General features: G+C 38.0%; 1 protein-coding gene across 3 annotated transcripts in view; it reads left to right on the forward strand.

Moving 5' to 3' along the window:
• The window catches only part of dnah5 (dynein, axonemal, heavy chain 5), a 79,199-nt gene that overhangs the window by 42,314 nt on the left and 10,880 nt on the right, over positions 1-26,005 (forward strand). For all 3 annotated transcript variants that reach the window (XM_029503497.1, XM_029503499.1, XM_029503498.1), the window contains exons 56-77: positions 135-333; positions 470-639; positions 1,145-1,275; positions 2,690-2,843; positions 5,172-5,439; positions 6,213-6,336; positions 6,508-6,615; positions 7,380-7,494; positions 7,889-8,065; positions 10,061-10,264; positions 11,090-11,269; positions 12,842-12,979; positions 14,720-14,855; positions 15,072-15,253; positions 15,522-15,656; positions 17,322-17,477; positions 19,748-19,930; positions 21,255-21,359; positions 21,745-21,883; positions 22,318-22,432; positions 22,763-22,953; positions 23,806-23,927. In XM_029503497.1, the coding sequence (XP_029359357.1) occupies positions 135-333; positions 470-639; positions 1,145-1,275; positions 2,690-2,843; positions 5,172-5,439; positions 6,213-6,336; positions 6,508-6,615; positions 7,380-7,494; positions 7,889-8,065; positions 10,061-10,264; positions 11,090-11,269; positions 12,842-12,979; positions 14,720-14,855; positions 15,072-15,253; positions 15,522-15,656; positions 17,322-17,477; positions 19,748-19,930; positions 21,255-21,359; positions 21,745-21,883; positions 22,318-22,432; positions 22,763-22,953; positions 23,806-23,927 (3,432 nt within the window). The remainder of the gene's footprint in view (positions 1-134; positions 334-469; positions 640-1,144; positions 1,276-2,689; positions 2,844-5,171; positions 5,440-6,212; positions 6,337-6,507; positions 6,616-7,379; positions 7,495-7,888; positions 8,066-10,060; positions 10,265-11,089; positions 11,270-12,841; positions 12,980-14,719; positions 14,856-15,071; positions 15,254-15,521; positions 15,657-17,321; positions 17,478-19,747; positions 19,931-21,254; positions 21,360-21,744; positions 21,884-22,317; positions 22,433-22,762; positions 22,954-23,805; positions 23,928-26,005) is intronic.

Below are 26,005 nucleotides of genomic sequence, written 5' to 3' on the forward strand. Positions count from 1 at the left end.
CAATTGTTCCAGTAAACACTGAATATGTACCATTCTTCACCTGTCATTCTGGTGTGTAGAGAGATTTTTCTCATCGCAAGGTTTTTCACCTTAGTAGACTGAAGGGGAGCACTTATGAAAGAAATAATTCCCAGGTGTTGCTGGTGTTGTGGAAGCACGAGTGCAAACGTGTGATAGCCGACAGATTTACCATGCCTGAGGATGTAGATTGGTTTGACCAAACTTTGGCAAAGCTGGTAGAAGAAGAGTTTGGCGAAGAGCACAAAAAACTGGTGGACTATGGAGTGGACAGATACTTTGTCGACTTCCTCCGAGACTCACCTGAGGCTACAGGTATGAAATTAATCAACATGAAACTTCTATAGCCAAGAATGGAAAAAAATGTCAGCAATGTTGTTGTTCTTCTGTAAAAAATGCAATTGCTTTGCCGTTTATATTGTGATTATTTTAAAATGTTCTTTCATGACAGAGGAGTCAGAAGGAACAGACCTGGATTTGCCCAAGGTTTATGAGCCAGTCGAATCATTTGAGTGTTTAAAAGACCGCCTGAACCTGTTCCTTAGCCATTACAATGAGAACATCAGAGGTACTGGGATGGACATGGTCTTCTTTCAGGATGCGATGATTCATCTGGTCAAGGTACTCTACGGGAATGTTTTAGCCACATCACTAGGGCATAATAGAACAATAAGTGTTGTAAAATACGTAGATTTCATGCACTTCAAAACAAACCCAGACAGAGCCCTGAACTTTTCCAAGCACATTTACTGGACACACCACTGGCACACCACATGGAGTTATTTAGGCATATTCTGCAAATATGTGTTTTGTTTTGGTTTGGTTTTTTTTGTTTTTGGTTTTTTTATTAAATTGGTCAAGGTTTTTCAGTGTGCAGATATTTCGGAACAGCCTCAAAGCTCAAAAGAGTCCAGTTTTACTTTAGGAGAAATTGATTTCTGAAGCTTTCTGAAGCTTGCTCACATTGACAAACTCACATCTCACAAATTGCAATTCTTTCTCTTGCTTGCTTATTTTATTCTTATTATGTTTCTGACACAAAAACATATATGCACATAATGAATACATTTATTGATTTTATTTTATTATTTTATTTTTTTGTCTATGTCTGGATTTCTTTGCTCAGGTGTCAAGAATAATCCGAACACCGGGGGGGAATGCCTTGTTGGTGGGTGTTGGGGGCTCAGGCAAACAGAGCCTGACCAGACTGGCCTCATTCATAGCTGGGTACCGGACTTTCCAGATCACTCTCACACGGTAATGCTCAGTATTTGAGGTGGATACACGCACATACTGTATGCAAAGCAATTATCTTTTCTCTATATTCCATAACCAGATCATAGGTGTTGCTGCAATTCAACTATCTGTCAATTGTTCTTAAGTTAATTCACCACACAGTTGGAAAAGACAAGTTTCAACCCTTCAAAATTCAATATGTCCTGTCATTTGCACTTTAATATGCTTTGCAATTAAATTTGTTGTATTGACAACAAATCTTCTTGATGGTCCACGTGTCACTTCATCTGTATAAATGCATTCTGGCTCAGTTTGACATTTGAGAAAGATTCATCTTTCAGGAGCTTTAATGAACATGCATTAACACTTCATCAGTTTAATATTTACTGTCCAATATTTTAGCAGCTCTGATGATATTGTTTCATTCTTTGTGAAGCAATATCCTCTTCTATGAATTGCTTTTTAGTGCCGTTACTCATTTTGAGTCAACTGTCATTTTTCCACTGCTCATTTTTGTGTCACACCCTGATCTTTCTCTCTCTCTCTCAACTGAAATGTTTTTCCTCTCTTGGGCCCTGTGTACATTTATTGCCATCATTTTCCCTTTCTCCTCTTTAATTTTCCTGAATTAATATGAATGAACCCCATGTTTCCCGATGATACGTCTCCCTGCATTGCATATTTCATTGCTGTCCCTTTTCTCTAACATTCGAACACTTACTTGCTGTTGCCTTTTACAGGTATACAGTATACAATTCTTGTCTTATCTCTGCAATGTGAAGTACTCACATATCTATCCCTTTTCAATTCTGCTATCCAAACTCAGTTATTCTCTTGGTAGATTTTTATTTTGTCTTTCTTTCACATTTTCCGTATTCCAAATGTATTCAGCCCATTAATCTTCCACTTTTACAGTCTTGCTTATTTTTCATTTCTATCATCATAAATCATTCAGATTGATGCACAAACAGAAAAAGATGGAGGCGCATTTGAAATTGGGAAAAGGAAATAGCTTTTTTCGCTCAATCTACAGATCAGTTGCTGCGTTAACTAATAAAACCAAATGCTGCTTGAAAATCCAACTGTCTGTATTAACACACAGTTGACACTGACAGTGTAGTAGTGTAACTAGTGGTTGTAGATTATTGTAGATTAAATCTGTGTTGTGATAGAGGTTAACATATTTGAGATTTGATTTAATAGAGATTAATGTCATTATAACACATAACAAACCTCTGAAATGTTACTCGCCACAGTAATGCACCCCTGACAGGTCAAATTTATGTTTTTTTTCTCTTCTAGTCAAAATTTTCCAGAGTCACTCACACACACACACACACACCATTTTCCTTCTCTCTTAGTTTTGTTTGGAATAAACAGTAGAAGGGGGAGGCGGTGTATATATTTTTATCTTATGCATCCTGTTTTCTGCCAGCTCTTACAACACAGCCAACCTGATGGATGACTTGAAGGGTTTATACAGAACAGCTGGCCAGCATGGGAAAGGCATCAGTTTCATCTTCACTGACAACGAAATCAAAGAAGAGTCTTTCCTTGAATACATGAACAACGTCCTGTCATCTGGAGAGGTTGGAAGTGCACATAAAAACAAAAACAAAATGTCTGTCTATTTGTTTTACACTTAATGTGAATTAAAGAGTTATCAATGTGTGAATGAGATGTATCAGGGATTTAAAAAGTACATTATCTCAATTTCAGTACAGGAAAAAGACAACTTCACTGTTTAATCAAAAGGTTGTATAGCTGTCGATCCACCAAATCAGCAGGTTTGTGTCAGAGGGTTAGGGTTTGAAACCCTGGTCTTTCTCAAAAAGGCAACCCAACGTTTAGATGTGGTTGTTGACCAAGCTTTGACTATTGATATTTCTATAAAAATCAGTTATATTTTCCTATGCTGAAATAAGCATTACACAACTGTGATACCAGAGAGCTGCACCACACACAGAAGAGTTAACGCAAAGTCTGAATATGGACTATGAGTAGTGCAGTTTATCTTAATTCAGTCAGGCTAAAATTGTAATGTCTCTTTCTCTAAATGTATACTGTTTTTTTTTTTTTTCACTTTCTGTCTTTCTCTTCTTTATCTACTTATATTTGAGCAGAGCTTTACATTTATAAGTGACCTAATATTGATTTTACACACATGCCGGACTATATGTAGTATCTTACCCCCGCTTAGTTTTCACTTTTCCATCCATGTGTACAGTATGAGGGGTTGCAATGATTTTAATACAAGCACAGCAACCAACTGTGACCTTTATCATCTTTTTAAAACCATTTACAGTCAACAATAGCAGCCATTTTCTGAGTTGTCTTTTTGTTATGTTTTGTTTTCAAATAAGTGTGGCTATGTGCTACTTTTGAAATATAGTTTATATTTCTAATGATCCATAATGAAAATAAATATGTGAATATACTTCCATTATCTTTTAATAATAACGACACAAGAAGATTTTGTCAACTGGAAGGTTACACTTGTCGACATACTTCTCAGTTTTGCAAAGAAATAAGTTTTTGTCCAGGTCTCTTTTCCCTGTGTCTTCATAGAAGCCAAAATGCTTTCAACACTAGGAGGCGCTAGTTGGGTTCTAAGGCCCATCTTATAAAGCTGTTATAGGCAAGGATTGAGTTTTAAATTTCTGATTATGATTTTTCTTATAGAAATGACCTCAAGAAAAAAAAAACATGAGGCATCCAAGAATCAATTTGTTCTTCCACCTCTATTTGACAGCCTCAGCAGCCTCCGCCTCAATGATCAGCAGATCCTTGAAAGTATATAAATTGCTGTGCTTTATCTTCCATCTACAGTGAAACTTGTCAAAGAAATTGAAAATTGTAAAACATTTTTCTCTGTTTCATTTAAATTCAATATTTATTAATGTAGGGCAAGTCAGTTCATCAACATTATGGGCTGCTTATTTTACGCAGCCCATTGTGTGCCCTTACTTTTTTATTTGAGTCAGTCCCTGCTTTTCTTCATGTCTAGATATTTAAAATTTTATATCCCATCTACGTCAATCCTTTACCTCCTTTTTTATTTTTATCCATTCTTCATTTTCTTTTTTTTTGCTCTCTAAACTGTCTATCTGTTTTCTCTTTTTTAACCCCCCTGGCTGGATGAAAATTTAAGCAGCAGCAGCTTTATCGGAGGGGGGAGGTAGAAGTTGGGAGAGTGGTGTCTGTGTTCATGTGTTATTTCTTTCACGTGAGAGGTTTGTGTGCTGTGTTTGTGGATGAGTGAATGTGTGAGACAGTTACCATTGTGACAGAAATGAGAGCCAAAAGGAGTGTGAGGTTGTTATTAATCTGAGATAAACCAGCAGATGGTTAGAGACATGGTGCTTCTGACTACAACACCTCAGATAGCAACTTTATTTTATTTATTTATTTATGTATTTATTTATTTTTGTCACCATGAAGCTAAAATAATAAAGCAAGCTTGAGGACAGCCTCCAGAAGTGCCTGTGGCTCTGTGCCAAACCAATCGATCATAAAATAAAATACAGATTTAAATCATCTTCTATCCTGAAATAAAATGCAGCTATTCAACCAAATTAAGAATACTATTGTGGTAAAGGAAATTCACACAAGGAAATTATGTAGCCAATCAAAAGCTAGTGGGAGATTTTAGATTATCTCTTCAGATAAGAAGATCAGTTACCAGGAGAGCTTTTTTTCCTCATTGTCCCTCTCTGAAAATCAGTTTTTATTATGTTTGTGTCACTATTTTATAATAATATTTATTATATTAATAAATAATATTTATTTATTTATAATATTAATATATTAATAACTGTATTGGTGTACTCACACACACACACACACACACACAAATAGATATGTTGCTCATTGATCAAGACTTTATGACATGAATGGTTGTGTATTTTTGTTCTCAGGTGTCCAACTTATTTGCTCGTGATGAGATTGACGAAATCCTCAGTGATCTCATCCCTGTCATGAAGCGAGAGTTTCCCAGGAGACCGCCAACCAATGAAAACTTGTATGAGTATTTCATGTCACGAGTCCGACATAATCTTCATGTGGTTCTTTGTTTCTCACCCGTTGGAGAAAAGTTCCGCACCCGAGCATTAAAGTTTCCAGCACTGATATCTGGCTGCACCATGGACTGGTTCAGTCGCTGGCCAAAGGACGCTCTTGTAGCAGGTACACGTCGCAGACAAATTTTATTTAATATTTATTTATGGTTTATGCCTGACATTTGTTGCCCATGATTTATACCATATACGATACACATGTACACATATTTGTACTAAACTTGGATATTAAAACATTTATTTCTTGGTTACCTTGTTAACTTTGTCATTCTTGTGCTTTCTCATTACTGAAAGCTGAAACAAAGTTTTCTAATTTTCCGGGTTTGTGTACTTGAATGAGATGAAGAAATTGAATATCCCATTAGCATCAATACAGTTGTCACCGTTGCCTTTTTAAATGTTGTTGCCTTCAGTAATGCTTTCCTTTAATTACATTTGTATGCAGTAGATCATAATTTCAGCAACTGTAATTTGGTGCATCTTATTTTGTTGAGAAAAATCTTTTTCAGCACATCTGTCAGGAACTGTTGGTTTGCTTTTAGAGAATTGGTTGTGATTTTTTTTTTTTTTTTTTTTCCCCCCAATTATCACCCACTGCTCTTTCCTTCTGTTTCCACTCAAGTTTGTTGAATTACTCTGCATTATGGCACAGCTCCTATAGTAATAAATCTGCAAAAGCCAGTTTTCCTTATTGACCTAGTCAAGAAAACAATAATGTAGATTTTTTTTTTTTTAAACTGTGTCATTGTGTTTTACAGTAAATAACCTGAGATACGTTTACAATTGCTGTCTGTGGCTAATTTCCTTTTTTCCCCCCCTCCAACTAATTCCTTTCTGTTTTTCTGACTCTTTTTCTTCCTCCGCTATCTTTCTGTCCCTCAGTTTCGGAGCATTTCCTCTCCATCTATGACATTGATTGCTCACCACAGGTGAAAAGTGAGGTTGTTCAGTGTATGGGCTCATTCCAGGATGGTGTGGCAGAGAAATGTGTGGACTACTTCCAGAGGTAGATGTATTTGGTATATGACTTCATTAGACAGCTAACAGCAGAAAGATGCTCTTGAAAATCTTTCAGCATAAAAGCCATGTTAATCACAACATAAATAGTTGCGCAGAAGAGTCTCCATCATTTTAAAATGACATAAAATTAACCCAATTCAATATCTTATCAATCCAGATACCGACGCTCCACCCACGTCACACCGAAGTCCTACCTGTCTTTCATTCACGGCTACAAGACCATTTACAAGGAGAAGAGGTCTGAAGTCCAGACCCTTGCCAACAGGTAATCGGACTCAAGAGGACACATTTAGATAATTGGTATGATTTCAATGATAGCCCAGTGCAGCTCTTTGCCAGCTTTAATTCCACCTTGGCCTAAAATTTCTACATCCCTTTCAAATGGTAAAGCTGCAGAGGTGAGTGACTTACTTCATGTTTGCAAGATATCAGTGAAAATGGGTTGGAAATGAATGCCTAGAAATGATAGAAATGGATTTTATAAGACTTGTGAGTCCCTCTGCGTGGTCAACCTGCGGTACCACATCAGTAATTATATTAGTCAGTAGTCATGAACTAGGTAATGATAGTGACACATTATCAAAATGCATGTTGTCGTCAGGGGTTACAGATGTGCTTTGTATTGTTTTCCTTTTTGTCATGATTTTGAACCCATGTCAGCTCATCAGCTATTCCCTCAGTCTCCCAAGATTTAATGGCAGCTCCTGAGGGGAAATCACTATATCTAAAATTCTGAGCAGATGCAAGATAGATAGAAAGCAGCCAAGAAGGAAAAGATGTTTTCCCCTAAAATAATAAGCAAGTATTATCCCCACCTGATGCCCAGTGGACCAATGATTCAGAATGTCAGTCAGAACGAGATGTATAATAATGCCATTCACTTCCTTTTTGTGTTTTATTTATATTTACAAGAAGCAGGACCGCAGGTGTAAATGTGAGGATGCCTATTAGATATTGTGGCAAATTGTAGTAAGATGTATGCTTAAATTGTAAGCAGCTTAACTGATTATGTTTAATATTTCTGTCTAGGATGAACACAGGTCTACAGAAACTGAAGGAGGCATCAGAGTCTGTAGCAGCGCTCAGCAAAGAGCTGGAGGTGAAAGAAAAGGAGCTCCAGGTTGCAAATGACAAGGCTGATATGGTAGGTCACAGAACATGCTTTTTAATTAGTCAACATGTCACTAACACTAGATATGAATTAGTTTTTGAATGAAATCAGAGGAACACTGGAGAGTTGGCTTGCATGTTCACATTGACCTGTGAACATTATTTACCTCAAGAACATTGTATTTGTGTTGTATTTCCCATATTTCTGGTTCATTGTGGTTGTATCAGTCAAGTCTATGCTGACATGGCTGTGAGTCTCATATATGTGAGGTGTGTACGTTTTTTGTTTTTTTTTTTTTGACTGAAAAACTGAAATTAAAAGTTGAAGGAATTAACATAACCTTTTTTGTTGATTCCTAAAAAGGGATAAACGTTGAGATTAGAGTGATTGATTGATTGTTGTTTGTGTTTACTGTGTGTATTTCTAGGTGTTGAAGGAGGTGACTGTAAAGGCCCAGGCAGCAGAGCGAGTTAAGGTTGAAGTGCAGAAAGTGAAAGACAAAGCTCAGGCTATTGTGGACAGCATCTCAGCTGACAAGGCCATCGCTGAGGAGAAACTGGAAGCTGCCCGGCCAGCTCTTGAGGAGGCAGAGGCAGCGCTGCAGGTATGAGTCTGAATGTTAACTTTGATTCTCTGTGATATCAACTCATTTTAAAAATATTTTTCAAATGCTTATATTATTTGAAGGATTCGTTAACTGTACAACGTATCATACATATATAGAAAGATTTTTGTATGTATGTATGTGTATGTTTTTGTTGTATTTTCCTGTGGCTCATCTACTGTACAAACATGTCAGGTTTCTTTTAAACGTACTGTGGAAAAGGTACCTCTCCTGACGGTCTCTGGAGTATACCTAGTTGAGCAGACACAGTATCTGTGCACAGATTTCCCCTAAAACATAGCCCAAGGGATAAAAACTGTCCCCCCCCCCTTACAGGTTACTTTGTGTTGCTTCAGGGCACACAGAGAGCCCTCTGTAGATACAGTGGGTTGTGCTTATTGCTCTCTCCCCCTGGTGTGTGTGTGTGTGTGTGTAACTGTGTGTGTAACTGTGGGTATATCTAAAGTTAGCTTGATGCTCTGGGCCTGGAGCTAAACTGTAATTAAAGCACTTCTTCTGGGAAGATGGCTGTATGCAGATTTCCTATGGCAGCCCTCTGATTGGGATTTTCATCTTGCTGCTGTAGATGGAAACCTTAATTATGCAAACAGGCAACCCTGGGCAGTCCACCTGAATTGATGGTCATGCATTCTGATCATGTTAATTTCAAGAGATATAGAATATTTTCAACTAAGGTGGGTGACTGACTTTGAAAAGTAATCTCTATAGTTAGTTATTTACACACAGTTGTGCTCTTACTGTAACTTGAAGACAATGCTGGAAAAACTTAAAGCAGCACAAGCATGTCTTTTTGAAAATTCTCGCAGGGCAGCCTGCAAAGCAGCTCCTGTAGAGCCACATACAATATTTCACAGGATCATACTACATTTATAATATCTATGATGTATTTATTTATCTTATAAAAAAAAAAAAAGAAAACATAATGTCAAGCCACAAAAGTCCAAACATTGACATTCTGTAATATGATCATGCGCTGGGCAGCATGGTGGCATAGTGGTTACAGTGGTTAGCTGTTATGCCACAATAAGAAGGTCACAGGTTCGGTCTGGGGCCTGGGGCCTTTCTGTGCAGAGTTTGGATGTTCTCAGCATGGGTTTCCTCCCACCGTCCATAGACATGCATGTTTATTTTAATTGGTGAATCTAAATTGTCTGTAAGTCTGAGTGTGAGTGGTTGTTGGTCTCTGTCTGTCTCTGTGTGTCGGCCCTGTGATGGACTGGTGACCTGTCCAGGGTGACCACGCCTTCACCAAATGGAAGCAGAGATTGGCTCCAGCACTGGCTCTAGCATTAGTTTCCAACAGCAACAATCATAAATGAAACAACAGCATTCAAATAGCACATGTTCTTATATTGGGTGAGTCAGATGTGAAAATCAAAGGTAACAATGCTATAGTCACGGTGGCCTTGCAGAGGATAGACTCTGCTGGCTCAATCTCTGGAGATGAGACAAGCAGGCAGGGGAACAGGTGAAATCTCCAAATAATGCTCACTGGACATTTTCTCTACTCTACTGCTTTCTGTCTCATCCTCATCGGTCTCTTGAAGTAATTCTCTGTCCGGCTTTACAGAATTCCTCTTTCTCTGTCGGCTTTTACACCAACTCTTTGTGCTTTTTTTCTTCCCCTCTATCTCTCCTTGTCACACATTCTGCTCTTTTCTTTCTTTTTTTGTCAAACTGCAGCACTGTGTGTCCTGTCAAAGAAAGTAGTACTGAATAACGAATGACCCTATTCTCATCCCAGTTAATTCTCTACTTTTTATATAAAATAGTGTGGCCTGTGCATATCCAATTTTACTCTCAAGTTAAATTATGCTACAGATGGGTGCAAGAAGTAATTATTATGTAAAAAAAAAAAAAAAAATGTGTTATAGCTTTCCTTGTGTTGTAAATAGTGTTAGGACTTTGCTTTAAAATTATCCAAAGGGTAAGACTTAAATGAACCCGTGTTGTCCTTTCTCTGTTCCCATTCAGACAATCAAACCATCAGACATCGCCACTGTTCGAACACTTGGCCGCCCCCCTCACCTCATCATGCGGATAATGGACTGCGTGCTGCTGCTCTTCCAACGCCGGGTCAACACAGTGAAGGTCGACCCAGAGAAGAACTGCAACGCGCCATCCTGGCAGGAGTCACTAAAACTTATGACAGCTGGAAACTTCCTGGGCAGTCTGCAGGTACGCTCGCCGTTTTATATAGTAAAACACCTGAAATTGGTGTATGGAGGGTTTGCCCACATATGCTCTAAACCACACACATTATTTATCATATTGAACATGAAAATAAGGTAAAATTGTCACGAAAGACCATCCATAAAATTTGTTCAGTAAAATTAAACCAGAAAAGAAAAAATATTAATCTGTGCAGATTTTTCTTGTTCTCACCATTGCTTTATTTTTCAGTCCACAGCTCTTCTTGTTCCACTTTGTCTTCTGTGCTTTAGTTGCTTTTTTTTTTTTATCTACCCATCTCTCACATTTTTTCTGGTACCTTTTATATCATCTCTCTTGTCACCCAACATCACTACACCAGGTTTTCTTTTTCTTTTTTTTTAATCTTGTGCACTCTTATCTTTTTGCATCCTTGCTTTTTTTTTCTATCTGTCCCTTTTTCTGTCACCTACTTTGCACAAGCTTCTTTTTATCCTGTTTTCTTTGCTTCTTAGATTTCCGTCCCTCATTTCCACATCCAGGCCTCTCTCTGTTGTTTCTGTTTTTTCTTCCCTTCCTGTTTACTCCATCTCATTCTTTGAACTCGTGTGTCTTTCTACCGCTCTTCTATCATTTCCTTTGCAGCTAGCACTACCTGTTCCCTCTGTCATTTTGTCTCATAACTACCATTACTCTGTATTTTTGTATTCTCTAACATAGTTTTTTTTTTTTTTTTAATTTTAGGGGTGTTACATGTGTGAATGATCTGTACAGTAAAAATCCAATTTCTTTCTGTTTAAAACATCCCATCCTCATCCCCTCCATTGCTCTTCCCCTCTGTCTTCCTTGCAGCAATTCCCCAAAGACACCATTAATGAGGAAATGGTGGAGCTGCTGCAGCCTTATTTTGAAATGCCCGACTACAACATTGAAACAGCAAAGAGGGTGTGTGGAAATGTTGCCGGTCTTGCATCCTGGACAAAAGCCATGGCCTCCTTCTTCTCCATCAACAAGGAGGTCTTGCCCTTGAAGGTAAAATGCAGATTAAGCAACGTGATCCTTTGGTGCAGCAGGTGGTGAAATGGTGCTTTTCTAGTTGCATGTGTATTTAGGACTGAAATATAACATTACTTTTGGTTGTGCAGACCTATAGATCATTTAAATTGTCTGCAAGTCCAGTGTGCACAAACAACAATAAACACACGCACATGCACGCACACACACACACACACACACACACACTCTCTGAGCAAAGTCCATGGCCTCCTACTCTGCCACCCTGATTATTCAGGAGCACTTACTGTGAAGGAGAGTGCTTGTTTTTCTCCAGAGAGACCCTGGGTTACACAAATAGAACATACTGTCTCTGTTATGGAAGGATTTGTTCATACTCCTACACTTTGATAGCAATAATTTGATCTGATGGTGTGTATAATATACATGGCCCAAATATTTAATACTGACAGCAAATTAGGCTTTAAAGACAAATAACATTTGATTCATGCCAAGTCTCATGACCAACTTTAATTTAATTATGTTAATTAGTATCTCTAAGATTAGGTAAGAGACTTATTTTAAGATTATAACTTCTTCTTCTCTGCAATATATAATCTCAAACGTGATACTTTTTAATATATTTCCATGCCTTCTTGTCCCTAAGTCTCGTTTTCTTAATTTCTTAACTTCTGCCACTTCTTCTTTGCAGCTTAATGTGTCTGCTCAACTTCATTTTCCTCACCATTCTTCTTCGCTCATTTTCTTCATCGTTCTCTTTCACGTTTTCCTCTCATTCTGTACAACCTCCATGAGGACTCCCTGCCTTTCCTCTTTGATCCTGACCTTTTGCAATAGCCTGGAACACAGCCTGGTAAATTGATTTTCAGCTCAGTGGTAGCTTCCTTTTAAGCTGGCTGCCAGGCTGCCAGACAGAGATGCAGTTGGACAGCGAGACAGGAAGACAGACAGACAGACAGTGATGGTCCTCTCTGATGTAAATTAATATTAAATGAATACTCCAGACTTCTTTTCTAGGCCACCCAAATATTCTTAGACATGCACACTTATACAAGCTCTCAACTTTTCTCCAAATCTGTCTCCAAACATTTTGCATTTCTTCCTCATCATTCCTCACCCAGCTCTTCCCACAATTGCTCCTTTTGGCTCTTCCTCACTTGTCCTCTGCCTCCCTTTCTTCTTACCTTGCCTTTCTCAGCACCCTTTTTTCCCTACTTTCTCTGTATCTCCCCCACTTCGTTTTGGAAAAACTTGAATCTCCAGTTTAGCTCTTAGACTGCACATTCATACGTCTGCACATGTTACCAATGCTCATACGCTTCTAAATTCTTTGAAAGAAGATTTCCATCCTTTCAAGTTTTTTTGCCAACCTTTCAAATGATTTAATATCATCAGTTTTTCTCTTGAGACAGTACTTGCTAAATATGTTATTCCTACCACCTTTCTCTATTTTTTTCAGTAAAATCCTCCCTATCTCCGTCTCATGTAGGTTTTCCTCTCTTTGGTCTTTTCTCTCCTCCTATCTCTCTCGTGCAATAAAGGAATTACAAATCCCTTTGTCTTTGTCTTTCTCTCTCCCTTCTGTATTAGGCTAACTTGGCAGTGCAGCAGAATCGCCTGGCCATAGCTAATGTGGACCTCCAGAAGGCTCAGGCTGAGCTGGATGAGAAGCAGGCAGAGCTTGATGTGGTACAGGGGGAGTATGAGAAGGCCATGATGGAGAAACAGGTTAATATTTTTATTCAACATCCTTGAGAGTCATGTGTAAATCAATTTACAGTTTACAATTTACTCCCAAAAGACATCTGAAGCAACACTTGGATCATGTGAGATAAAGCAGATGTGAAGTGAATTATTTACAGTGTTTCTGTTTCAACTACAGGAACTTTAGAGCATTACAATTTAATTGATGTAAATGCAATAAATGGGCAGCATTATATCATAGCGGTTAGTGCTGCCCTACAATAAGAAGGTTGCGGCTCCGGTTCCCAGCCTGGGGCCTTTCTGTGCAGAGTTTACATGTTCTCCCTGTGCGTGCGTGGGTTTCCTCCTTCCATCCAAAGACGACAGATTTGGGTTAACTGGTGACTCTAAATTGTTCGTAGGTGTGAGTGTTAGTGTGGGTGGTTGTTGGTCTCTGTGTGTTGGCGCTGTGTTGGACCTGGTGACCTGTCCAGGGTGTACACTGCACTCGCCCAGAATGAGCTGGGATTAGTTCCAGAACCTCTCACAACCTGGAAACAGATAAGCGGTAGAAGATGAATGAATGAATGAATATGTAATAAATACTGAAAGAATTATCTCCAATTCACAAATTGGTGACATTTCAAGGATTTTTTCTAAGACTAATTCATATCAGATGATGATTGGACAAGTAGTCTGTTCCTCTGAAGCCTCTAACATAATGAGGAATTACAATGTTAATATGCTTAACTGAGTTTTAATAGCAAATGACATTGCTCTGCTTATCCTACATTCAAATGGGTCAACCTTTTTTTTTTTTTTTTTTTTTAATATGGCTGGCACAGCTATCTTTGTGTTTTATTGTTAATTTTATAAATCCTGAGAACACTGAGATTACTCATCTCAGCATACTTGTACTCACTCATTCACTTAACAATATATTTTTATGCATGAATACAAGTTCAACCATTAATAAATAAATAAATAAATAAAAGTAAAATATGTGGAATGATCGCTGAAAGTATGATTAATATTTTTACTTGCATATTTGTTTAAAAAGATAAATCAAGCTTATGTTGTCCTGACAACAGTGCCACATAGTTACTTGTGAGCTGTGCTTCTTGAATTTGCTGCTGAGGATTTAACATCATTGCCATGACAATGAAATATTTTCAGCAAATATCAGCACTCAAAAACTCTTTTTAAAATAGGCATTTCCATAACTTGAACCCCAAGATGTCAACTTAACTTTAACCACTGCCTGAAGATCTATATTAAACTGTGTTATCCAACCAAGTTACACAAGTAGCACTTTGTCAATAAATGCGGTTAACATCAGTTGTGTATACTGTGTGCTTTTCTACATTGTAGTATGTGTCTGTTACAAATAACACCATATAAATGGAACACTATGTGCATCCACACTCCCTGATTAGGAAAACTGGACAGCCCAAGTGGACTCTTTTTATAATTCTCTGATTAGGACACAGAGCTATTCCTCTCTAGGGGCCTAAGGTAACATGGATGGCCCTTCTGTAAAAAGCTTTAGAACCACAGACAGTAACCTAGAAGTGTCATAAGGAAAGAATGTATTTGTCATGTCAAGTATTCAGTCGTATTGTACTGGGTTTACAAATAATATCAATCACATCTAGTATATCTGTATTTATGCATATAAACCTGAGATTAGCATCTATGGACATTGAGAAAAATCAGTGTTAGGGATGTGTTGGAGTTGGACAGTTCAACTTACTGACCTGTTTGTGTGCCATCCCTTCCCATCAGACATTGCTGGAGGATGCTGAGCGCTGCAGACACAAAATGCAGACGGCGTCCAGTCTCATCAGCGGTCTGGCTGGTGAAAAGGAGAGATGGACAGAGCAGAGCAAAGAGTTTGCAGCTCAAACCAAACGTCTTGTGGGTGGGTTTCTAATGATGGCAACAAAGCAATGTCTCTGGAACCAAATAATCAATAATCATTCATAACTTACTTTTTCAATGAATGCTGTATTGCTGTATTGAATGTATTAGACATCATTTAACACTATATCTGTTTGTAATCCATGGAGCAGAAGGCCAATACTTTAAACTAGCATGTGTTCAAAAGTTGAAAGATATTTTTGTCTTCTTGTTCCAGGCGATGTCCTTCTAGCCACGGCATTCCTCTCTTACTCCGGCCCTTTCAATCAGGAGTTCCGTAATCTCTTGCTGAGTGACTGGCAGCGGGAGTTGAAGCAGCGTTGTATCCCATTTGGCAACAATCTCAATCTGACTGAGCTGCTCATTGATGCACCTACTGTTAGTGAGTGGAACTTACAGGTCAGTGATCAGAGTGAAGTACATATAATTTAACATATAAATATACACCCATAATTACTAACGACTACCAGGAAGATAAGTGGAGAAGATAGGGTTAGATAAGATAAGTTATAGAAACGTTTCTCTGTGAAACATATTGAAGTGTGGATATATTTATGGAGACTTCATAGTGCAGTTGCCTCACTAAATTCATTATTATTTAGTTTTTTTAAAGCATAAATATGTTTATTGTTAAAATATCATCAGTAATTTGTCTGCCATCTCACAGGGGCTCCCCAGCGATGACCTTTCCATTCAAAATGGCATCATTGTCACCAAAGCTGCCCGCTTCCCCCTCCTTATTGACCCACAGACGCAGGGAAAAATCTGGATTAAGAACAAGGAGGCTAGGAATGACCTGCAGGTTTGGGATTTTTACAATTTATTATTTTTTTTTTTCATCTCTAGTTTCATCTGTACTTTATAACACAGTTGGACAGTGGCATTCAGTTTTATTTACACTTGATAACCCATGACGACAAGTGAAAGCTTTATAAACGTTTGCTAGATTATTGATCTGGTAAAAAAAAAAAAAAAGAAACCCAGATATCTCTCATTCATCTCATTTACAGTGCTCATATGCTCTGTTGTGGTAGTTAAAACTCTGGTTAAGTGCTTTATTTGTCCTTTATATATATATATCTCAAACTCTCAAACCTGATTGGTGTTTGTTACAAAGTGTTGTTGTTGGTACCCATATATGAGTTCCCAATGGTCACTCACATTGCATCTCAGGATGAAAACCAACTCATAGGTCAGGGAAAGGACATACATCCATTTGGGTCCTAAGCCCTGACAAGAATAGCATTGGTTAGGGGGCTAAAAAGAACCCAATGGCCACTTAAACAGAGCTTCAGTGATTTTCTGAAGCCGAAACTTCAGGCGTTTAGAGAACACCTGAAAGTGGCAGCTCCTGTTCCCATTCAGTCTGACAGTTTAAAGGATCTGCATGGAAGAAGGGGATAAACTGGACAAATCCAGGTCTGCAAACAAACCCAAGAAGACTTGAACATGTAATTGCTGCCGAAAAGACTTCTGCATAGTATTTAATATAGGATATTTTTGTAAATGAGGGGTTTCAGTTTCTGATTTTGAATAATTTTCAAACAAACAAACAAAAAATAAGTTTGAGTGCAGATTAAAAGGCCACATTCTTTATCCGTTGAAACTTAGAAATTAAATAAAATATATAAAATAAATAAAAAACCATAATAACAACAGAACTCTGATGGATAAATCAATTATGCTACACTGTCTTTTGACAGTGTTACTTCAAGGAACACAATAATGGCTTACAGTATGCCAAGTTATTTATTCTGTATTTTGATTCCTTTTTTCTTTGTCAAAAAATAAATATTGCAGAAATTGAATATATATATTTTCTTTCACATTGTAAAAGTCCTGCAAAATTCTGCAGCTGTAATAGGGCCAGCTGAGGTCACTGGCCCTATTAGGGGCAATCTCTGAGCCAAGTCACTGCATTCTGCGGTCCTATTATGAGCTTCCATGAAGCATTCCTCTAAGCACTGGGTTTTTCTGAAGAGGTCACTTGTGGAAGTGACCTCATCAGACTAACTGTCTTATTTAGTTATTTATTTATATATTTATTTATTTGAATTTTCTAAAAGAAAATCTTCGAATATATTATTAGTATAGATACTCTGGGCAGAGTCTATCCTTTGTACTGCAGAAGGAATAAGGGAGAAGTGAAATGTAGCCCTCAACAGAATCAGATTGTCCTCAGTTTCCGTTTTGTAAATTAGTGATTTTTCTCACCAATCAGGCATCAGCCTGCTGAATGAAAATGTGATTCCTGCTGAGGTCAGGTTTTAAAATGGTAGCATGGTAAAATTAACCTATTTTTGCCTTTTTGTTAGACAAAACATTTGCAAGTTGCACCCTTTTAGACCACATTTTTGGAATTGCATTGATTTATTATTCTGGCTACCAACTGCATACCATATTGAGGTCCCACTAATGGCATTTTTAAACCTATGTATTAACTAGAAGTTTACTTGTCTGATCCCAGATCACCTCACTGAACCATAAGTACTTCAAAAACCACCTGGAGGACAGTTTGTCTCTTGGACGGCCCCTTTTGATTGAAGATGTAGGGGAGGAGTTGGACCCCGTACTCGACAACATCCTGGAGAAAAACTTCATCAAAACTGGCTCCACTTACAAGGTATCACGACACAAATAACCCTCCCAAGAACTCTATGTACGAGATTTCCTTTTTTTTTTTGGGGGGGGTGGCATGTGAAAGAGACAGGTGTCTTGTGAGTGCTGGTGGGAGGCATGATGGGATGATGGGTACCCAGGGGCTAGTCCCTTCATCCCCATGCCAGCTGTTACACCTGTATGGCTGCAGGTTGATAAGCACAGAAGGAGGAAAGACAAGTCTGTTCGCTGGCACTGCACAACATGGACAGTGCTGGGTTGAGGAGGAGAGGGTCTTTGGTTTCTCTAATCATGCCAGCTGGAGCATCTGACCCAAATCATGTTAACTGTCTGGGGACAGGTTAAATTGTGCTCAGTGAGCCTGGTTTCTCACGCTGTGTTTTATAGAGTGCACACCCAGTGATTGTACAGAATTACTCCCTCCTTTTTGCCTGGGTCAGTGGTGTAATTGATTTCTATTTTTTTCATCATCATGTTTTATTTTGGCCATATTAGAGAAGTTCACCAGCATCGGCTTGCATTATATTTACTGATTTTGATGCTTAAATAATCATACATGCCATCTTGTGTTCCCTCGTGGATTAAACTCAATTCCCTGGACTGACAAACAAAGCTGTAAACATTTTAGAAAAGAAAATGAAGCTTGTTCAGGGGATTCACTGAGGAGATGGTGAACATAAGTTTATAATAAGTCATGTCACAGTTTCTGTACTTTGTTCAAATAGCCATCTAGTATTTTTGTAGCCTGTAAAACTTTTTATTTTTTTCCACAAAGCACTAAATATCCACATTATTTAGGCCATTTGATTAGCACTTTAAATATTTTTACATGAGAAACAAACAAAACAAGAGAGAAACAAACTTGATGTTCCTGCATTTAATATGTAGCCACACTCAGTGCTTTCTCATAGTTCATAATGATGACACTCTGAGCTATAAAATGAAACCACTGTATAATTCTATAAAGGGTCTTATTGGCTTCAAGAAACAGCATTTCCTGTTTATGAGAAATGAAATCTAATATTCCTTGTGGATATATTTTGCACTTGTCATTTGTGGCTGGTCGTTAAAAAGGAGGATATTTTCTATCTCAGCCTCCTAATTTCTTGCAGTGTTCTGTTGGCGCAAGATATTTTTCATTTAGGAAACTGCTGAGAATGAATCCTATTTTGTCTGCTTTTTGTTAACCAAAATGACATCACTTAGGTTTGCATGTTAGGTAGCTTTGCATGTGAAATGTTGGTATTAGAGGAGCATTGTGTGTGACGGAGAACTGTTAATTATACTTTCTACCAGTAAATTGTTTTGAACTTTCCAAATAGCGTTTTTAAGTATCTTTTTGTCTTGCTTGTTAAAAAAAAAAATAATAAAAAAAATCACTTGTCACATTCTTGATCTCATTTTCAGTCAGACCAGTCAGAGTCCTGTGCACACAGCTTGACAAACACAAAACACAAAACCATACAGATTGTAAAAGATTACTAGAAAGAGGCAGAGTGAAACTCGCCTGCAGGCATTTCTCCTGCTCTCTCTCTCTCATTATCACCTCTCAACTTGCAGCTCTGGCTGATGCTGGTTATTCAGCAGCTGACGCTGCACCTGCCTCCCTTTCTAACACATGCATGCACTCACACATAAATTGAAGTACAACTGCACTCATACTCACACCTTATGGTGACTGCAAATAAACAGGTGTTATATGTAGACAACACATTGAGCCAAAAGTCTCTTGGCTCCCTGTTAAGAGACCCAAGCATAGGTGTCAACGCTCTAACTGATGTCTCTCTCCCACCATTTCCTGAAAAGATTTAATTTCTATTAATATCCTAGTGTGATTATGAAGTGAAGGTGTCCGCAGACATCAGCTCCAGGCAAAAACTGTCAGATGGATGATTAAAAGTCATACTGTCATGAGTGATTAAACGCTGATCAGAGCAAACACACACACGGAACCATACAAACACAGGAAATGGTTCTGGGCACCAGTATCTGCTGGGTTTTGTGGATACCCTGAATACCCTGGCTGTGTTTCCTAGTGTGAACTATTCATGCATTTTTGTATTTGCTTAAATGACTGCTATGACAAATTATATGTGTCTTCCTGAGGTGGATTATGAATGACATGACACAAATGACACAAAAACTCTTTTTAACATTCTCTTTATTTTTACAATTGTGATAACGTAATCTAAATTCCAACTGTAAATTTGTATGCATAGTATAGTGTATACTATGTTATATAGCATATTCATAGTATCTGCCCTGTTTTTGCAGGTGAAAATTGGAGACAAAGAGGTGGATGTGATGAAGGGCTTTAGGCTGTATGTGACCACCAAGCTGCCTAACCCAGCCTACACCCCTGAAATCAGTGCCCGCACCTCTCTCATTGATTTCACCGTCACTATAAGGGGACTGGAGGACCAGTTGTTGGGCAGAGTCATCCTCACAGAAAAGCGGGTAGTTACTCTCAAAGAAAATGGGAGCCACTTTCTGTTTGTTTTAGCAACCTCACATAAACCAAGATGTGATGTTCTATTACATCATTACCAATTTGTTTTGTTGAATTATAACCCTGTTTTTTTAGGGAGAGTGCTATTCTGACCAAAATGCAATTTGCTTAGATCCCTGTTTTTCCCTTGTAGCTCCCGGAGAAAATTGAAATTCTGGCTGGCGACAGCTTTTCCTGCCGTGTACCTAATTTTTCTTGTCTGGAAAGCACACACTGTATGACAATATAACAGGGAGGTTATTAGCAGTGTTTGAATTTAGAACATGGCAATTGTTACACTCTTGAGACACAATGTGAGAAAGCAAGCATTCATCTAGAAGTAGTGTTCATATGTAACAATTCTAAGTCTGTTTACAATGACACCTGTACACGATCAGTGACTTGACTCCTTCATTTGGGGCAAATGCATTGTAATTGCACCAAATTCAGAGGGTGCATTGACTGAATGTGTAGACTGTAGCAAGCCCATTTTTCTCTAGTAATGGCTGATCATCAGTTGAAGGATTTATGCCTGATGTGAAAAGTGGCTCCATACTAAATATGGATTTAATCATAATGGGAGCTGAAGCTACTGACTCTGCGGCAAAGCCTGTGTCTCTGCAATTCATAAAGCTTTCACAAGCCCAACGATGTTCAGTTACTTGCTTTTACCTCATGTCACAGCTACAATGTATAGACAGTTTTCATCCTGTATGTCCTTTCCTATATATATACTGAATAGCAGGCTTCCAATACGCTGTATCACACGGTTTTACTATGGCTGAGAGATTGTTTGGTTCCTGCTTCTTAGAGAGGATGCATTCTCTTTAAATCAGTCAATGTGACAACCAGGACCCTGGCAGCTGAGGAGTGTTGAGGCAAATACAGTATGTCCTTGTGGACTCTTTTTTATTTCTTCTTTCTTCAATGTTCAGTTCTAAGGTTCCATACGAAATAATATTTGCAGTCAGATTTTTTTTTTTTTTTTTTGACAGAAAAATGTGAGAAGCATTAGGCCTCCATCCCTTAGAAACCAGCATTCTAAAATTTGGCCTTCAGGAAAGTAAGCTGTTAATCTTGTAGTATAATTGCTTTAAACCACATGAGTGATTCTGTCAATAACATGTGAAAGGTTTTTGTGCTTGTGAGAGCTGTGTCATTCACTTCTCTAAAGACCAGATATCCACAAAAGTTGGTTTGGATGAAAAGATTCAAGCTTACTTTCAGGGGTAAACTCTTTCAGTTTAATGGCTGGTATTATAACCTATGTGTATATGCTTTTGTTGACACCAGGAACTTGAAAAAGAGAGGACAGACCTCTTGGAAGATGTGACATCCAACAAGAGAAAGATGAAGGAGTTAGAGGACAACCTCCTCTACCGACTGACCAGCACACAGGCAAGGACGTACAGCACATTGTGTGATATATAAGAAAACCGACCTTTTTGAGAGTCATCGGCGTGAATACTGTGGTGGCGCAACTTGGAAATTTTTTATTTTCAATTTTTAAATTAGTTTATCTGCCTTCTTAATGCCAAAATAATACAGTAATACCTTATTGTTAGAGATATTTGCTGGAAAATATGCTCATCTGGTGTGCCTTAAAATGTTGGCCACTGCATTTGCTGTCAGACTGAAGAGCGTCATTAAGGATGTCACCCCAGAGACAAATAATAGTACATGCACAGTCTATCCACCTATGCCTCTAATTCTGAGCTCTGTTACCATGGATAGCGTTTCCATTTCCATTCATTTCCTGACTTGCAAATATATGTTTTTGTAGGGTTCGCTAGTGGATGATGAGAGTCTGATTCTTGTCCTTGGCAACACCAAACGCACAGCAGAAGACGTCACTCAGAAACTGCATATTGCTGCAGAGACTGAGATCCAGATTAATGCTGCCAGAGAGGAGTACCGACCTGGTAGGTCATGACAACTGATTCAAATACAGAGTTCGAAATGCAAATACAGTTTTTTGATTTTCTGGTAGTTTACTTTAGTGGAGTGTGTCTGCCATATTTCAGTCAAGGAATCAGGTGAAAATTTTTCATTTTCAGTGTGATTCAGCTCAATCAATGATAAAAATCCATCAATGAGAACATATTTTGTTTAGTGTAGCAAGATTGCCTTTCTGTGCAGCAAATTTCAACATTCAACAGTACACAGTTTGATGAAAGTGTATCACAGGACACAGGTGTGTGTGTGTGTGTGTGTGTGTGTGAGAGTGAGAAGAGATTTTTTTTTTATTATTCAAGATTAAAGGCCAAATATAGTGTCAATAGACATATTAAAGAATTCAGTTGCAAAGACCATCAGCCAAGTGCTGTTCCAATTGTTGTGTTGTGTGCATTCTTAGTGGCAACCAGGGGCAGTATCCTGTACTTCCTAATCACTGAAATGAGTATGGTGAATGTCATGTATCAGACCTCTCTGAGACAGTTCTTGGGACTTTTTGACTTCTCTCTGGCAAGGTGAGAATATGCTTCCTTTTGTCTCTCTCTGTAATCAACATTTTTAGACTTAACACACACCTTTGCTTCTGCTTAAACTGTAATACCAATATGCTTAAAGGCTAGATGTATGTTATTCATATCATAAGCATCACAACAAATTAAGTTTTGTCAGTAAACCTTGCACATAAATGCTCCTGCTCTCTAATCTGTTTAGTTTTTGATTTGCAGTACTTAATATTAAAACTCAGACTATGTAACTTTATAGCATTCTCCCAAATAGGAGCTGAAAAGATGCAAATTGTACTAAACTATGTGTGTCAAATTTGTTTTAAAATGCTGCTTTAAAAGGTCCTCAAAAAGCCCGATCACCAGCAAACGCATCACCAACATCATAGAGTTCATGACCTTTGAGGTCTATAAGTATGCAGCACGGGGTCTATATGAAGAGCACAAGTTCCTCTTTACTTTGCTGTTGACATTGAAGATTGACATGCAGCACAACAGGGTCAAACACGAGGAGTTTCTGATACTCATTAAAGGTAAGACACAACAATGTGCAAGGTTTATTTTGAAAGTTTCTGTTTTGCACTCATGCTGCTTAAAAGTTGGATGATATATATATATATATATATATATATATATATATATATATTTGCCACCTTGGTGCATTTATGTGTACACATTACCAAGTAAAACCAAAGGTTTTCAAGTCCTGTCAGTTTGAAAACATCTACACTGAGACATGGAGAAATTTCAGAATGTTACAGTATGAGACTGCAACAAAAGCAAAGACATTATATTTTAGCTGAAGTTTGTAGCAGTATTTTAAAACACAAAGGTTTGCCCTTAGACTGATTCCTGAAAACATGCATTGGATATGACTTGACCTTGCAGTCAAACATTGGCAGCATGTACCTGTTTCCACTTAGACAACATTAAAACCTCAACATGTAAAGAGGAGAAGCTACAAGTGTTGTTGTACGTCTATGACTCACCTCAGCACAGCCTCCAGGATGTTTGATAAAGTTGGTAAAGACCCAAAAAGATAGACTACATTTACTAATATTTTTATGATACATGTAAATGTTTTCATGATTCACTTATTGCTTATAGGATTTAACCCTAACCCTAACCCTTTTAAGCTTATCTTGGTTTCTTAACATTTCAAACATATTGGTAGTGCTGCAGTTCACTGACTCAGAGATAGTGTACCCCTCACTGCAGGGATGAAAGCCAGCTATGACAACTGGCAAGGCCAGAACTGCTACTTGCATGCAGCTTTGACCATCTGTCAGCTACGACCTGGTGAACATAGACTCACCACATGACTCTTATGAGAAGGTTATGTTTGTATGTCTAAAACAGTGTGTGTGTGTGTGTCTGTTATGCAGGAGGAGCATCTCTGGACCTAAGGGCTTGTCCTCAGAAACCAGCTAAATGGATTCTTGACATGACCTGGCTCAACCTTGTAGAGCTGAGCAAACTGTGGCAGTTCTCTGATATACTGGATCAGGTACAACACACACAGAAATTCACAGCTTGATCAACTTTGGTGAGCTCTCGCAGGTGCATGACATCTCTTTTAGTCGAAGGTTGTAGATACAGATTCTCATCTGTCATCTGTCTCACACACGGATACACACAGTAACACACACACACATACAGATTCAGAAATGGTCTCAAGGCACTTATTAAGTATTTTTTCACAGCTCCCTTTTGCTCTAGTAAGCATGTCAATATCGGTCTTGCCATGCATCACTGTCATTCCTCTCTTTTATACACACCTGCTGTCACTCATCGCAACTGACTGTGGTTTACATAAAAGCACATACACCCTAGTGGGTGACTGACAGCTTGGTGGCTCTCGTGGAGGGAAAACTCAGTGTTATGTGAAATTAGCTGTCTTTGAAAAAAAAAACAAAAAACCTACTTTCAATCAGTTTCTTCTGGTTGAGCATGTGGCACACAAATATGTGTTTTTTCTGAGTGGATGATCAACAGGAAGAGTGGGATCAACAGTTCTTTGTTTGATGAAATCATTCTACCAAAATGAACAAGTTGGGAAAAGGATTGCGCTGTAATTCCCCCCAGAGAGAAAGAGAAACTAATCTGAACCTCTGACTCAGACTTGACACAGAAGCTTTTACACTGGCCTGCCTCTCACACCCAAAACAAACATCACCCAGGAAACTATTTTAACATTGGAAGAAAATTGATTTACATCAACATTGTTTTTGATCTGAGATGTGAATGTGTAATACATTTCCTATCAAAAGCATATCTTAATGTGCTCTGCAGCAAAGAACCCCTTTAATTCTTAAGCAGAGCTGCTCAGTGGCTAATAGACCAAAAAAAGCAACTCTCATTTGTGAATGTCTTTAGCTTGATGAAGGGAAAGCAGGTGGTTGCTTCATGCTCCTGAATTAGTAATGGTGATACACATATTTCAAAATCACCAGTACATCTGTCCAGCCTCTTTATAGTAAGATGTCAAGCTCCAGAAAAATGTATACTCCAGAAATTGAGTGTTGATGGAAAATCAAATGCCAGTTTTATCCTACTCTAGTAACACCATGAGTGAAATATCATATAAAGAGTAAATGCATTTTATTTGTCAAAGAAAATAGTAGATAAACCTAATTAACATGGCTATGTTTCTGTCTATATAATTTATCTGATTTTGCTGGTGTTCTAACAGGGTTTGGCAAATGGAAAGAATTAACTACTTGCACAGTAAAATGGAAACCAGGAATATGTCTAATATTCTAAGTTGGTTCTATATCTGACCATTAGTTTTGTAAAATTCACCCATTAATACATGAAGAAAAGATTGTGTGCTTTCTCCCTACAAAAATCCCATTGACAGCTGTAAAGCTGTATCACATATCACTAATACACTTACTTACATAAAGTGGAGTAGAAAAATATTCCTAAAGACAACTACCAGGTATTGCAGTCCATGTACGGTAAACATGATTTTCAATTTCCTGCTTTTCCTACAGTAAAGTGGTCTCTTTTGTGCATGTCAACACAGGGATTATTAAGCTATGCAATGTCACAGTATATGAATATACATACACATACAGTACACACACTTTCTAATTCATTTGAATGAGAAAGTGTGTCCAAACTTTTGGCCTGTACTGTATATATATTTTTTCCTTTTTAGATTCATTTTTCTATTGATCAATGACATAAATGTGTTGGGGTGCAGTATGTAATGACTGACTCAACTGCAACAACAGGTTAGCCGTATTATGCAAATGTGCACAACTTACTGACTGACTTACATCACTGGCCAACTGATTACCCTGTGTGAGTCACGAAGTTATATTTCAGTCTCTATTTCATTGTTGTTCCATTGTCTGTCAACAGAAACTGGAAAAAAAAAAACCCTGCTTTATTGGGAAATAGTATTATTATGCATTAAAATACTGCATATGTGAGCTAAGGGAGTAGGAGAGAAGCAAGTAGACAGGGTTACTGAATATAAACTATAGCCTAATTTTCACACATTGACAATATAGGATCCAGAAATATATCAAGTTTTCATATACTGTAAAGCTATAACCAGATTTGTGTGTGTGTGTG

This window comes from Echeneis naucrates, chromosome 6 (assembly GCF_900963305.1).
Source record: "Echeneis naucrates chromosome 6, fEcheNa1.1, whole genome shotgun sequence".
Classification (NCBI taxonomy): domain Eukaryota; kingdom Metazoa; phylum Chordata; class Actinopteri; order Carangiformes; family Echeneidae; genus Echeneis; species Echeneis naucrates.